Here is a 17,099-nt window from a genome sequence, read left to right on the forward strand (position 1 = left end):
TCACTTTTGTGTAATTATGAAATTACTGTTCTGATCCTCCACTTACTTCGAAAGTGATTAATCAAAGTCAGAGAAAACCAACCATCAACTGAAGCATGTCTCAAATTTCCTATTCAGGGGTAAGTCTGAAAAGATGAACTAGTTCAATTTTAATTAAATCCTCATTTAGAAGCATACAATAAATGTTTTCCATTTAATTCAAATTAAACTCCAGTTGCAGTACAAATTTCAAATATTCTCCACTTCTGCTACTTTATTACACAACAGATTAACATTTCCTTTTTGCACACATATGCATGCACCAGCAAACCCGACATAATTTTAAAATGAAAAGAATTTATACATTTAACAGTAATAAACATTTATTCTACTTCAAAAACTTCTAGCAACATAATGAAAATTCTAGTGATACAAAGGAGTGACAATGCATTCTCTAAGCCACAGTCAAACGCGTATGCTATAATTGTAACTATTCTGGAACCTTTAACTGCACTTTATTTATATTTCTACAGTTTTGTTACATGAACTTTCAAGCCACCTCTTCACTGAAAAGAAATTACAGAGAAATACAAGAAAAAAGGAGGGTAAATTTAAAAAGCAATACCTACAGGAAGACGACAACTACATGCATCAGACTGTAGACTTTTTCAAAAGCTTTAACGTCAACAGGAATAGGATGCTGTCATCCTCCAATTTAATCACTGAACACACCTCAAGTAATCTAGTGTTTTCACAGGAAATCAATGCTAATGTCATATCATTAAAGAGTTCAATAAACCAGAGAGATCTGACAATCCTTTGTTTAGAAAGTCATGTGGCAAAACCTCTTTGAAAAGTTCCTTAGGCTTTTAGGGAGAAACCTTTTATTATCTTTGAGGTTTTGCCAGAGAACAAATGGTATTTTTCCTATCTTGTTTTCACAGCGGTATTACAAATCTCTCCTTCCACATAAAATGGGCTGATGTTGAACGTACTATCTCTTTGCATAGCAAGCTGTTCAGTTTTGGAAACTGGATGCTGCCATGCTGGCACATCATTCTCTAGGAGTCTCAATACATGTCATGGAGTCTGGTAAAGTCAAGCAATGAACAATTGATTGCAATTGAAGAAAATAAATAAAATATCACATGTTATATTTCATATGTTTTGCAACCAGACACCTCTAAAACTTGTCTTCAGTGTCTGAGGACAGCTCACATACCATTTCTTTTTAGTCCAAGCCATGCCATAGGAATTTACATTAAAATTCTATGCTAGGCACACTGAAAAACTAAAAGAAATTATATCTCTACATCACAAGAAACTAGACTATACCCCTAGAGTACTTCCCTGGGTTGATTACTCACTCATGAGAATTTTTCCCCTTCATATCTACAGCAAGTCCACAGGAAGGCTGATCACAAACAAATAAGCAAATTAAATCCTTTTGAAATTCCCTACCTGCATTAATCCTGCAGGTATCACATATTAAAAAAGAAGTTATGTTCAAAGGGTACTACGTCTGCATTTATGACTAGCATTTTCACAAAGAACATAAGCTTAAGGAAGAAAGCACCTGAAATCACCTTACTTATATAAGTGAACACCAAACACATTTTAACTAAAATCACAAATCATAGCTTTACATTTGGAGAACCATACATACTTTGAAATGAAAAAGAATTTTAAAATTCTACTGAGCAGGATCTCTGCACCTCTATGAGCAGCCTGCCCAAGAGCCAGAAGTGAAACTTGGACAGAAAATTATTTTCCTGCACGACCACAATTTGCCCTTTATTTAGTTTTCAATTCACTGCTAAAAATAACTCAACCACAATGAAAAGTAATGTCTCACTGACACATTTACAAAGTACTTAAAAACTCTCTTTTTATCTACTAAAAATGCCATTACTGTAATAGTTAATAGTTGCCTTAGTTGTGTTTAAGAAAATGTAGCAATGTATCTCTTCACATTAAGGTACATCTATCAACCTACAGAAAAGATGCTTTCATATACCCATTAAAGAATAATAGCTGAGGAAATAAGCTACCAAGTCAAATTGTTGTTACAATTACAGCAATTCTCCTGCTGATCAGTAAATCTATTATCTAGATATTAAGATTCTAGAAAACTCTATGCACATATTTCATTCAGGTAGAACCTCAGGTATTTGCTCACAAAAAATGAAACATGCACAGATATGCAAGTTCAAACGACCACTCATTTTAATTTACCCAACATTTATCATCTTATTCCAGAAGCTTTGTTGAAAGGAGTCAAATCATGAACAAGGTGTTAGGACTTGGTCTGCACCTCAGCAATTATTTACCACACCATAAGCAGTTCAGGTAAAGAGGTCTGTTCACACGCTATAAAAATTGATCATTCATTTAAAATAAATAAGTAAATCTATTTATTTTGACAAGTAAAATAAATATCGAATAAAAAAGCGTTTAGCATCTTTTTTTTTAATGTATTGCCTCATCTGTTTTGGTTTTCAATTCATACAGCAATCCTCACATGGCAATTATTCACATTTTGATCAGAGCAGGTGAACAGGTTGTTTACTCATTTGAAATAGCAGCGCATTTAATTAAAAGTTAAAGTTTCTCTTTGTTAAAAACCATTAAGTAAGTCATACTTCCTTAGGGTTCAGTCCTGAAAAGTTGTTGAACATAAAATGAAAACTACCAAAGATATAATATCTAGACCAGCATTGGCATTAGCAGAGCTGCAACTGGTCTGAACACACACACTACTACTATTCACTCACAGAAAAAACAATCCATACCCCATTAGAAGATGGACTTGTATTTCTCATGGCGATTTAGTCTTCTCAAAGGAAAGCAATTCCTTTGAGACCGATTTTTTTCCCCTCAGTCTGTAAAGAGAGCATACTTTATCTTCTGTTAGACAAATACAGGCTGGTGTTCACAGTGCTTATTTATTTTCTTAAAGTTATAACACCTATTTGAAACTTTGGCTATAAATAATACCAGAGGCAAATATATTATGAATCAAAACTTGCCTTCAGCTGCATGCAAATTGAAGACCACTGGAAGTTTCCCCCATGAAGTTCTGCTGTATCACAGTAATAGCATTTAAAGATGGAAGAATATAATGAGGTGGAGAAGGAGGAAGGTTCTGTGGGAGAACACTCAACCAAGAAAGGTCTAGAATCCTGTCTAATTTTATCAATATGCCCAACCAGAAAAAGTCTCAAAGGACAAGTAGGACAGCTACAAAAACATCAGTTTGTCCCGTAGGACAAACATTTTTCAGAGAAACTCCACAGTTTCCTTATATAATTACTAAGTTTTAATCATAAAAAATGTACACATGGCCTGCTGAGACTCTGGTTTTGCAACTACCTAACTCAACTTGATTGATGCCCAAAAACAGATTACCCATTTTTCTACCAGTCCAGCCACACATTTTTGTCCCCATCTACTTGCAGGGAGCACCCTATTAACAATATCATTGAAAGTTACTTTTCATTATCTGGTTAGTTTTCTGATCCAGCCTATCCTGTCACCACCTAAATGCTCATTCCAGCAGAAATGGGAGTTGAAAATGCAATGGAAACAGGCAGGAATACCACTCCTCTGCACCCATTGCCAGCATTTAGGTCTGTATAAATTAAGTACAAAAATTCCATTTAAAGCCTGGAGAGGGCCAAAGGTCTCACAACAGCTCTTTGAAAGCTCTGCAACAGAACACATGCTTCTCCAATTCCTCTGCTGTCACAGCCATATCACATCAGTCTTAGGTCCCCACTGCAAACACATGTTACTTGCACCTTAAAACATCACAGCTCACTGTCATTGTTCCACAAGATTGTGAAGAGTAGTAAAATAATGACCAGCAATATATAATCAAATATCCATATTTTAAACTCTTTAAATATTAGCTCACTCTATCTTGACACAGCAGGCAAGAAGACCTCAAGTTACAAATTAACAGTGTCTCATAGAAAGTTCTTAAAAGGTAAAGGACTTTTAGAAGTTAATTCAAAGCCTTTTGTAAAGATAAGCAAAAGCACTACAATAAGAAAACCATATACTTTTACAAACCTAGTCAAATTTAAAAGCAGTAATGCTGAGATAAGATAGGTGAACTCTTAAAGAAAATAACAGAAACCAATGAGATAACACCATCTGTTGGAGAGAAGAAATACAAGAGTAACTATACAGAAAGAAATGGTTTTTCTTTTTTCTCTCCTCAATTTCTGGCACAAAAGGCATACAGAAGAGTGTCTTCTCAATGGCTGAAAAACTGGTCCCAATCTGACTGCCATGTTCCACATGATGCCTCTTTTTTTTCTTAGAGCCCTACAGAGCAGTAATTCTCACTTCTATCTCCAGTTTTAATGCAATATGTCAAGAATAAAAAACCGGGAAATTGTAGTTTGTTATAAGATACATCAGGAATAAAAGGTTATTACAAACAGATTAGTGCAGGGTGGAAGTGACACAGGCTAAGCAGGAGGCATGGATAATCTGGGTAAGTGCCATGGAAAAATAAATATCATGATTGAACTTAAGGCAAATGGAAGCAGTTCAAATTGGCTTCCTCCAATTCACTGAAGAACATGTGATGCCCACATGTCCATTTCCAACAAACTTCACCATAAAGAAACAAAGACCAATACTGAGAAGTGTTGAAAAACACATCTAGCACCAGCTTCTTCCATGCCACAACAATGTGAAATATTACAGCTGCCCGATAAGCATGAAATAAAAGAGTTTGGGCACTTTTTGTCTTTTTTTTCCCATCTGTTTTGTAAAAGAGCTACCAACATTTATTTGAAGCACACCAACCTGTCAGTAACTGTTGACTTTGCAAAGAAGGGGAAATTTTATAAAACAAATGTTGCCATTCTATAGTTGGTCTAAAAGGCTCAAAAGCAGTAATTCCCCTCAGCACATTTCCTCTGTCCACAAAATGCTCCCATAACTTCTCTAGCCCAGTTCTAGGATGTTTCTATCATGTTAACTTTTCAGAACATCAGTAGCTTTATCCAGCTCTACATGAGGCCACAAAAAAGTTAGTGTTTGCTTAACAGAAAGCTCAGGAGCTCCTGGCTACAGACAGCATGTCTCTAACAGCAGCAGCCCACACTCAAATTGATCATAAAAATCTCAGCCTTGCAGGAATAACTGACCACATCATTGCATGAACATGAGGAAAAATTTTAGTAAGGGTGGCCTAGAGAAGGACCTCGAAAAGAGCCATGTTTAAGACTAGCTTTACAGCAAACTTATTAATCTACTTGTTATTAAAGCCAAATACCAGCAGCAGAAAGATCATATGAAAACTATGCAGCTTAAAGAATGTTCCACCAAAAACAACTTTTAAATGACAATTTGAGATCATGGCTTGATTAGTAAAGACAGAGGATATTTCACAAGGATGTTACCAGTTCTTAGCAAAAAAGTAAAATCACAACTGTTACAGTAAAACAGTCCAGTCTCCGTGTTCTCGTAGAAGATTTGAAATAGGGAATTCAGAAATAAGGATAGATACCACATGCAAAGGAGTGACTGAACAAAACAGTTAATGGTTTGAATTAATTTTTGTCTGAGGTAGGACATAAATTTTTTACCACTACAGGACAGCATATATGCTGCAGTCAATGGGGACATGGGAACTCAGTTGTTAAAACATCGCTGCAGCTTCAGAGGAAGAAATTGAGTCTTGATCTAGAACCACAGTGAAGTCTCCTTTAATTATCTCCACTATAAATTGCTAACTGCTCATCACAGCAGAGCAATCAAAGGCAGATGCAGAAACTGCTAGCCACATAAACCATGGGTGCTGCACAGCCTACTGCAATCAATAAGCTTTTAGTCCTGCTAGATGGGTTAAATTAACTAGGTTTGAGTGATTTTTTTAACCAGAAAATTCCTTGCTATTTCTAGTGGATATATCACCATGTTTTAGGGCAATCTTGAGGACATCTGTATTTTTCCCTCCTTTAAAACTACCTGAAAATACTCTTTCTTTAAAAAAAACACAGAAAATACAGAAGTTTCACTTTTCATCATTAGTAAATGCAGAAAAGGACTCTGACATCGAGTGTGTGAGGCAGTCCATAATTCTTAGGTGAATAAAGCATTAAAACTACTGAGCTGGCAAATGCTCTTGACCTTTGAGCCTCAAACCAAGTGTGACAACTCCAGCTCCTGTTGAACTCAGGTTTGCAGCAGGAACAAGTTAAATAGCACGGATGACACTTAGAATCAAATACACTATGACAGGAACACTTAACCAGAAAAAACCTGCTTCCTCTTCCCACTCCCACCTGAAATTCCATTTTGCACCCCCCACGTCTTCTTTCCCAGCTGAAACTAGTACAATTCTTTGGAGTAGTCAGAGTGTGGTTAAGCAGAGGAAGCTATGCTTGTTTGCATGGAATCTGCTATTTCCTCTCTGCCAAAACACTTGTTTAAAGAAGTCATGTAATATTTCTATTAAGCTGTAAATGCAGTTGACAAGGAAATGGCCTACTGGCAGTGCATTACCTTTGTGGCAGTGCCAACCAGCCTACAGCAAAATAGTGTGCATGGTAATTTTGCTGTGCATTCCCAGGCAACAAAATTGTGCCTTACATAAATACCACAGAACTCCAGTAACATCTACAAAAAGCAATGAAAATTTGCCCAAGCTTTCATGCTTGCCTATATCAATTCTGTGTCATAACTAAAACAAAGCATCTACATATGGCCAAAAGTCCTGTGAAGCTGTATCATATGACACCAGAAAAACTATTGCAGCTTAAATCTGTGTACTTCTTGTTAACCACTGTAACAACTCACTAATAAAAATTAAGAAAAACTAGAGGTATCAAATATACAAAAGAGTACTAACTACATACAAGCCCTTAAAAACCATAACGTAATTTATTAACAAGAACACATGTTGTGTGTAACCCAGAATTGTGTTAAATTATGTTGGCCTTTGATAGCATTCACTTGATTGCAAGAATTAAACAGATCCACAAGCATTCAAACTCAGTGACCTTTGATTTATAAGCAGTGATTGTCATGCACATAAAAATCCTCTCTGATAATGTAGTCCTCACCTTTCAACAGCTGGTGCAACTACATACAGTAATGTTACTCAGATGTAATTAAGGCATTTTTGTAAGAAGTCTAACCAAAAATCCCAGCACAATCAAGTGTAGTTAATTTGTCATCAATCACGCTTCAAAATATTGTTAGAGGTTATTTCATGTTAACTTAAATTCCCATCAAAATCCAGCTTCAGAGATACTTATTTTGTTCTCAGCTTTCCCCTGAGCATTTTTATTTTGAATTGTAATTTCAAAATCGTTAATTACATGGAAAACAAATATGGTGCACAAAACCAATTAAATTTTGCTTGCAAAATTATGTACTATTTCTAAATGAAAATCACTTACTAGCTTTAACAGAAATTTCAGGAAACATCTCTCCTCCAAAGAGCATATACAACCAAAAATCAAGAACCCCACAAACAAAAATAGCACTAAATACACTTGAATTCAGATGTGCATCACATTACAGTGGTTGTATATGAAAAGTACCTTCTTCTATATTGATGGCTTCATTATATTAAGATTCTGATATATGAGGTACCAGCAAAAGAAAACTGAATAAAATAATTCAGGTATATATGACAATTTTGCAGCAAATACCTTTCTGGGAAAAGGTATGCCTTAAGCAATATAAAGTACCCTCTTAATTCAAAATGGGTTTTAAACAATTCAAGAATGCAGTGTTTATTGATGCTCAGTGCAATCAGCATAGCTCTTCTATAGCTCATTACAAAAATAATAACAGCATGACTAACAGCGTCAAGTTACCCCAAGATAAACATTGTTCCCCATTAACTTCTTCAAGCAATTCCTTTGTAAGGGCTACTCTTCACAAAGCAACTAATTCTATCTACATTTTATTTTGCAAAAAGTAAACTAATTCAGTAAGAGACTTTAAGAGTCACTAAAAAGCTGTCAGGTGCTACTAACAATTAGATCACCCGTTATTTCAAAACTGCCTTTCAAATGCAAACAGATTCTTGGTGATGGAAGACTCCAAGTGCAAGTAGAGTATGAAACAGATTCTATATACTACCCCAAAGCCAATTAAGAGCTTCCTGCTGTAGCTCCCTCTCAAATGGAGATAAAGGCATTCTGAAACCTTACAGAAACATGTTAAAACTCAGGCAAAGTGGAGTCAAGAGAAAGCAATACAGAAAGTAAAAATTGTTAGTATTAAAATCTTAATTCATAAACATACAGCTTCATGATTCCAGTTTAGGGGGCTTTGAATGTTTTGTGGGTGTGAGGGTTGTTTTTCTTTAATACAACAAACAAAAAAATGCCACCAACACAGACTTACCCTCATTGGGTGAATATCAGCATATGGAGGCTTTCCTTCAGCCATTTCTATCGAAGTTATACCAAGGGACCAGATGTCTGCCACACAGTTATAGCCAATCTCTTGTATGACTTCAGGAGCCATCCAAAATGGAGTTCCTATAACAGTATTACGTTTTGCCATTGTGTCCTGTAATTATATTATTTATGCAATTAAACCAGAGATGCTTATTTTCATGTTATTTTTACATCAATTCTGTATTTAGAAGTTAAATTATCCACCTAAAGGTCAAAGGGTAGTGACTTCCAATTAAAACCAAACAGATTCAGCCCATCAGCCAAAGAGGTGACAATAATCATAAACCTCAAACAAAATTTAAAGGCATCATCAGGTACTTGACAGACTAGGTTATAAAAACAAACAATTGAAAACTAAATAGCCCTGCACTACATTAAATACACACTGTGATAAAGAATGTTAATTCTGCCACTGTACCACTAGTGGCAGGGACACTGTTCAGGCACATAAAATTCAAGGCAGAAGACAAAGGTGAAAGAACAAGGCTGGAAGCACTACAGCATTTTTTAATGATCTTTCCACAGTTACTTACTGTTAACTGGCCAGCTACACCAAAATCAGCTAATTTTGCATGTCCCTCGGTGTTCAGAAGGATGTTTCCAGCTTTTATATCTCTATGTATTTTTCTCATAAAGTGCAAGTATTCAAGTCCTTTAAGAGTAGATTTCAAAATAGTTGCAATTTCATCCTCTGTTAGCTGCATGAAAACATAAAACCATTTTCAGGTATACAAATAAGGCACATATATTTGACTTATTTAAATAATGATCTTTTCATAGTGATTATTTTAAAGAGAACAATGCTTGACTTTTTTTTCAGCAGGCCAGAAAAACTTCAGTTTTAAAGTTAAAAAATAATTTTTAAAAATTAATAAATGCCAACTGTAGAGAAAAGATGTTGTGTAGATGTGGCAGGCCAAAATGCTGCACTTAGCTCTAGTACACTGCAGAGTCACGTGCCATCACAAATTCTACAATAAATTGCAAGTCAACTGGCAACAAGCTGACAGACATTTCATTATCAAAGAAAACAGAACGAAAAAAATTGAGACATATTTTCTTTTATTTGCTTCATAAACAACAGTCTTGAGTAAGTCATCACTTAGCAGTTGTTTATCCTCATCACTTTAGATCAACTCCATAAGAACACATAAGCTCCCATCAAGTGTTATCAGAGAAACAGCAGAAGCCTCTTCTTCAGGTACCAGACCCCTTGCGAACACTTCTCAGATTTTCATCAGCATTTTTTCTCAAATAAAAGCAAAAACACGCACACATAATTCATTCCATATGATGCAATTGCTCAAGGAAATACAAAGAAACTATCCATACAACTGAAATGCCAGTTAATTACAGTACACTGATGCGTCAATATAACAACTAAGTAATTTCACGAATACAAGCCGCACTGTTTTGACCAAAATTTTGTTCCCACACCGGAAATGCGGCTAATACTCAGGAGTGGCCAATATGTGAATACTTTTCTGACATTTTCAACCCCGGGAGTGCAAACCGAGTCAGTGCAAACTGACTCGAGCACCTGCCAGTAAAACCCGGCATTTACGAGTTGTTACAAATTGGTTACTCTGTTGTGCGGCGGGTGGAGCTGCTCTATGCAGGCAGCACAGGGGGTGGGGAAGGCGGGGCAGCTCCCTCCTGCTGGCCCCATGGCTCGGGGGGAGGCAGGGGGCTCCGTGCTGCTGGCCCCACGGCTCGGGGGGCTCCCGTCCCCGCGTGCCGCTGCCACAGGAGCGGGGTGCCTCTATCCCTGCCTCCCACCATCGCCGCGGGTGCCGGCGGGCTCTGTGCCCCCCCCGCCACCGAGCGGCAGCGCCGAGCTGGGCCACCCAGCCCTGTCGGCAGCCCCGAACCCGCACGGTCGAGCCGAGCCAGTAAACCCCGCCCTGCCGCAATTCTGTTACTATTTGGCAACTTCGTTGCACGCAGGTCCTCCCTGCAAACGACAGAGCGGCTTATACTCAGGTGCAGCTTATTTATGGACAAAGAACGAAATGTTTGCCAACACCCGGCGATGCGGCTTATACTCAGTGCGGCTTGTATTCGTGAAATTATTGTAATCACTTCACACATTCTCAGAAATGCAAGGAACTGTAAAACTGAAGATGAATACTCTGATTTGATTGCAACTGCTTCTTTCTTCTACTTTTCCAACCCTATTATCCAGAAATTAAATTAAGCAATAGCAATTCCTTTCAGTTTCAGTTCTGAAAGTGTTGGGAGACATCCACACCTCCCTCCAACAACCACCATCAAAAGCCCGTAAGAAACAAAAAACCGACTTGCAATCACTCTAAGTCAAAAGAATGAATCAACAAAAAGGAAAAAAAAAATATTAGTCAGCAAGATTATCTGCACTTAGCTGTTTAAAAACAAGTTTTAATTATTTAACAAAACAAAACCACTTTCCTGTTGCAGTTTCTATCCAATCTCATAAAACCTAGGTGTGGAGCCCAAGGGCACAGTTGCACATACATTTATTAGACAGCAGTCCCAAGCTCCACTCCCTCCCTTCCCTGCAACCTACAGCAGTAACTCACACTATGTCTCAGCCCTTCCACTGAACAACAGTAAGACAGATCCTAGTTAAAAAAAACCTGTCTGCCAAATTATTTTTCCAATAAAACAGTTCCTGAATTCAACTCATGGCACAATAAAGAAGGACAAAGCAAAGTAGCTGCTCAAATTGGCACTGCTTTCAAAAAAGGGCATGTGTTGATATACCCCAAGAGCTCCAGACACTTTTATAAACCTTTTCTATGCAAGCAGAGGATCAAATTGATGGTGGTATATTAGCTCCAAGCCAAGCACTTACCGCCTCTGCTGTGCATTATGCATTCCTTGCCTACCATTTATCTCTGAGCTCTTTCAGAGTTTCAATTCAGCAGCACACTGCTCAAAGCCTTTATTTGTGCTACTTTATGCTGACTGCTACGCTGCTTCAAAGGACAGTATGCTAGAAGAACTGAAAACCCTGTCATACACAGTTCAAATAAGGCTACTTTTCTGGCATTGTACCATGGGAGTAAAACATCTATCTGATCTAGAGTCAGTCAAGAAGGGACTTTAAATCAACTCTAAGATAAATTGAAGTATGGTCAAAAGGCAATCTGGAGAAAGACAATCCTCATTATGTACAGTAATTTCATGACTATAAGGCGTACCCTTTTGACTAAATGTTTCCCCCGAATCCGGAAGTGCGCCTTATAATCCGGTGCGCCTTATATGATGGACAAAGTTGCGAAATTCGCAAACCCAGAAGTGTGAGCCGCAATGGGGGGACGGTGCCGCAGGAGCGCCGAGTCGCGAGGGTGGGGCAGAAGCGGGCAGCCACGGCCGGCAGGAGCCACGCGGGGAGGGAGGGAGCTGCCACCGGCCCCAGCCCAGGTGGAACAAGAAGCCGGGCGGCGCCAGCGCCGGCCCCGGCCCAGGTGTGGGGGAAACGAGAACCCGGGCGGCCCTAGCCCGGGCGCGGAGGGAACGAGAAGTGCGAGGCCGCAACAGCCCCGAGCAGACCCCGCCCGGCGGCGGCATCGGAGCAGCGGCAGCGCGGCCCGGGTGGTTGGGGGAAAGTGCTGCGGCGGCGAAGCCCCTGCCCCCGCGGCAAAGCGGCGGCGAAGCTCCTGCCCCTGCAGCAAAGCGGCGGCGAAGCTCCTGCCCCTGCAGCAAAGAGGCGACAAGTGGCAGGGAAGCAGGGAGAAGTGGCGCCGCCACGGGGAAGCGGGGAGAAGCGGCGCGGCCACCGCCACCAGCCACGGGGAAGCCGGGACGCAGCGCGGCCGAGCGGTGGGAGCCAGGAGCCGTGAGCCGTGCCAGCCGGCGCTGGGGGCGTGCGGGAGTGCCGGGGCCCGCTGCACGGGGAGGGCGCCTGGGGCTGCGTTTAAAGGTTACACCGATCTTTGAAAAATGTTTGCAAATTGAGCACCTGCCAGTAATTCGTTACTTTGTTGCGCGCCACGCATGGCAAAATCCAGCTCTCAAAAGGAGAGGCTAACAGAACACTGGAACCAAAAGCTGGCAAAGAAGCTATGGAGAGAGAATCCAGAAAACCGAAACAGAATTCTGGAGTATTGCACCCTGATGCACCATCTGGGGACCCTCAGCAAAGTAAAGCTCCAGCATGGCTAAATATTGCAGAAGAACAAAGTATTTACACATCCAAAGAGACAAAGTGCTCAAAAAAGCTCAGAGAAGTGAATATCACCTCCAAGAAACAGACAGAGAGTACAAGTCATCTTTGTCATGAACAGTAGTAACAGGGAAGCACAGGAAAAAAGGAAGAACAGAATTATGCTGTTCCAAGACACATCAATCCCAGCTCCAGATGTCTTAGATTTATCCACCTGTGCATCATATAATTATCATCTTTATAACATGATGCAGTCACTAAAATCACTCCTGCTTATATTGTTGCTAAACATGGCCAAGTATGGGCACAATAATACTAAGACAAAATGTTTGGTTTTAATACCTAATAATATTTAGAAGGATGAAATGAATTATACCCAGCCTTACTCAAGAAGCCAAGAAAATACACTCACCTTCCCTAGACAAAATTACCTTCTCAGAGAATAATGCACTGCCATATTGAACATTTCCATGCAATCACCACAGAAAAAGTATTAAAAAATATATTTCAAAATCATTAATTTCATTATTTTTGTGCAATTTAAACTTTTTGCAGAACACATACTATCTATGCATAACAGTGAAAGTACAGAAATTACAAAGTTCTCTACATCGTAGAATCACTAGATTGGAAGAGACCTTCAAGATACAGTCCAACCCATGCCCTAACACCTCAACTAAACCATGGAACCAAGTGCCCCATCCAGTCTGCCAAGAGACATGGACACAGCAGAGAGAATTAACAAAGGGCCACAAAGATGATCAAGGGACTGGAACATCCCTCCCAGGAGAAGAGATTGAAGAGCTGGGACTGTTCAGCCTGAGGAAGATAAGGCTCATGGGGAATTTTTTTCAATGCATGCAAATAACTGAAGGGAAGGTGCAAAGTCAAGTTCTCTTCAGTGGTGCTTTGTGACAGGGACAGAGGCAATGGATGCACTCTGAAACACGGGAGGTTCCCTCTAAATAGCAGGAAACTTTTTCCTATGAATATGACTAAGCACTGGAACAGCTTAACCAGCGAATTGATGGAGTCTCCCTCCTTGGAAACCCTGCAGAAATGGCCCTGGGCAGCCAATTCTACCCAGGGAATTGATGGAGTCTCCCTCCTTGGAAACCATGCAGAAATGGCCCTGGGCAGCCAATTCTAGATGGCCTTTCCTTAGCAGGCTGGTTGGGCCAAATGACCTCCTGAGGTCCTTTTCAGCATCCACCATTCAATGATTCTGTATTAGTATAATTTACAACTCCATACAACAAAATTAGGTGCATTTTACACCAATTTGAATAGATCATGGATGGTTTGTTTTAGCTGACTTGTCTGTATTTAAAGTTTCACTATCGCCCCAAAATAAACAAATTCCAAAATACAGCACTACTAAGGAATAAATAAATTAGTTAACAAAAGGCAAGTATGTCTTTTGTCTGAACAAAAGGCAAGTATGTCTTCCTAAGGAGGTAAAATCACTAACTTTAGTTCTTGAAAAATTAGTGGTTGAGCTCCCTGCTGACTGAAAGCTAGGCAGTGTTATTCCAATTTACAAAAAGGGCATGAGGCAGGACCCTGTTAGTCTAATCTCAGTGTCTACAAAACTAATGGAGAGCATCATACTAGTTACTACTGAGAGGCTTTGAAAGCACAATGAAATCAGCAGGCACTGCTGACATGCGATCACAAACTGAAAGTCCTGTTTAATTAATCCTCCATAGTAAGGTCACCCACCCACAGAGAATGAAAAGTAAGTGGTGGATACTGGTTTTTAGTTAAGTAAGGCTTATGATACTGTTCCTCATGGCATCCTTCTGCAAGATGAGTGGATACACAGTGAGCTAGATGTTGAAGGGCAGGGCTCAAAGGGTTGTAGTGAATGGGGCTACATCTGGCTGGTAACCTATCACCAGTGATGTACCCTCAATTCCAGGGCCAGTTTTGTCCACTACTTTTATCAATAAAGTGGATACAGGAATTGAATGCACCATTAGTAAAGTTCGCTGAGGATCCCAAAGTGGGAGATGCTGTTAGAATGAAAAATCTTGCAGACAGATTTGGACAGAATGGAGCACTGGGCAACAATGAACAGAATGAAACTGAACAAGCCTGAATAACAGATTCTACATCTGGGATGGAGTAATGCAGGGACCAGCATAAACTGGGAAAGTAATGGCTCAAGAGCAGTCCTGTAGGAAGGGATCTGTGTGCGCTGGTCAGCAGCAGGCTCAGTAGCAGCCAGCAATGCACCCTGGCAGCCCAGAGGACAAACCCCTTCATGGTGTAAATCAAACTCAGCGTCACCAGCTGTCACAGAGGTGACTCACGCTGTACAGCCTGGGGGCATCCTCACCTTGAGCTCTGTATGCTGCTCTGGCCCCACAGCTGAAGAATGAGGGGAAAGGATGAGAATGTGTCCAGAGGAGGGCAACAAAGGTGATGAAAGGGCTGGAGGTAATGTCCTGTTGGAAGGGACTGAGGACTTTGGGCTTGTTTCATTTGGAGAAAAGGAGGCTGAGGGGTGACCTCACAGCTCTCTACAGCTTCTGAGGAGGGGACATGGAGAGGGAGATGCTGAGCTCTTCCCTCAGTATTCAGGGATAGGACAAGTGGGAATGGTTCAGAGCTGTACCACAGGAGGTTTAGACAGGCCATTGGGAAGCATTTCTTTACTGAGGGTGGTCTAACACTGCAACAGGCTTGTTACAGGAGGTGAATGTCCCAAGTCTGTCAGTGTGTAAGAGGTATTTGGACAAAGCCCTTAACGACATGCTTTTGGTCAGCCCTGACTTGGTGAGCCAGTAGGCCCAGATAATCGTTGTAGGACCCTTCTAACTGAAATACTGTTTTCTGTTCTATTCTGTTTTTCTTCCTGTGATAAGCATATCAGTTAACCCTATATGGATTTTACAATGTATTCCATCATTCTATTCCCGTATAAAAAGGACACATGGGCATATTCTTGAATACAGATTACCTAAATGCATCACTACCTTATGTCTTTGTATTTACAAGATAGGAAAAAACCCTGTTTTGTTGAGAAATACTGATTTATTTTTTTTTAACATGGTAAAAAATAGCATACCATTCTTTACATCATAGAGACTAGCTAACACATAAACTAATGCAAACCTGATGGAATTTGGGGAAATAAGTGGAGGCAGAGACACTTTTTTAGCCTACCAGTTGTTGGAAGTAACAAGAGACCAAACTACATAAAAACAGAACCAAAGCTCCTACAACTATTAATTTATTCACAAAGCCACAAATCCACATCAAAGTGCTTCCTAATTACATCTCCTCCCTTCTTTATTCTAAATCAGAATCTGTCCTCATAAGCATGGTTAAAAGTTGCTATATAGGCAGTGTAGTGACTGTGTCCCTACAAGTGACTTTCAACATACAAACAGCTAAGTACAGAACCAGACCATTTCATTCTTCGTCACAGCACAAAACTTACCATCTACTCAATACCCAGTACTCACTACCTTTAGAAGGAGTTTGATACTGACATACAAGCAATGCCATTGATAATCACCACACAGAACAATTAAAAGAAATTAAAGTATTTCATATTAATATAAAACTATGTTGCCATCCTGATCTAGATGTACGGTTCTCATACTAGTCTATTCCTGATCAAGCTGTATGGGCAGTATTTCTCCCGTTAAAAAGTTGGTCTATTTTATTCTGAGCTTTTACAAGCACAGCATCATTCTTCCATCAGCACAGCTCTACACCTTGCACCTTAGTACAATTTCACAGTCATAATCTTTCTGCTTTGTTTCTGATTTCTGTTCGTGTCAGAATCCTCACGTAAAACCTTGTGGAACCTTTATCTGTTTGGTATCTTTGGCTAGTTCTAATCCTGTATGCTGTGTCTTTGATGGGTTGGTGCTACCCTCTAAATAAGAGTCAGCCATGGGGCAACTTCTAATCCTTCACCATCAAAATCACATGCAGATTATATATTAAAAAAGAATGTGGATGATAGAGATAAACAACTCTATAGCTTATATAGAATATATTAGATATGAAGCCAATCTTAAAAATCAAAATCTGGAGCAAAGCAGCAAATTCTAGTGTTCCACATTTATTAGGAGACTACAATAGACATCTAATTCACATATTTATATCTAACTGACTATGGATGCCACACACAGGGCAGACTGACAGGTGTGTTTATCCAGTCCATCACACACCACGTAACCCATGCAACTATTGGGGACAACTTGTCCACAGGTTCTCTGGCACACAGTCATTCTCCTTCCTGAGGCCCCTCTAAAGGGGTCTGGGTCAGCTTAGTTGTTTTAACTAAGTCCATTCGCAGCTGCTCTTTTTACACTAATACATGCACATTAAGTCAATGCTTCCAGGAAGTATCAGATCACTGCATCTAAACACTCTGATTAGGTAGAACACATCAGCTAGGTCCACTCTCATGGCAAATAAAGGAGCCATTCTTCCACCAGGAACTTTAAAAGGTTACAGCAATCAGCCCCTTACAATACCATCATCTTCAAAATGGGCAAGAAGAAGAACCTGAG

General features: G+C 39.8%; 1 protein-coding gene across 1 annotated transcript in view; it reads right to left on the reverse strand.

The window, feature by feature from the left end:
* The window catches only part of STK3 (serine/threonine kinase 3), a 132,686-nt gene that overhangs the window by 97,885 nt on the left and 17,702 nt on the right, over positions 1–17,099 (reverse strand). Inside the window, exons 5-6 of the mRNA XM_033071226.1 lie at positions 8,951–9,115; positions 8,362–8,529 (exon numbers count right to left, since the gene is read on the reverse strand). Coding sequence (XP_032927117.1) covers positions 8,362–8,529; positions 8,951–9,115 — 333 coding nt within the window. The remainder of the gene's footprint in view (positions 1–8,361; positions 8,530–8,950; positions 9,116–17,099) is intronic.

This window comes from Catharus ustulatus, chromosome 1 (genome assembly GCF_009819885.2).
Source record: "Catharus ustulatus isolate bCatUst1 chromosome 1, bCatUst1.pri.v2, whole genome shotgun sequence".
Classification (NCBI taxonomy): domain Eukaryota; kingdom Metazoa; phylum Chordata; class Aves; order Passeriformes; family Turdidae; genus Catharus; species Catharus ustulatus.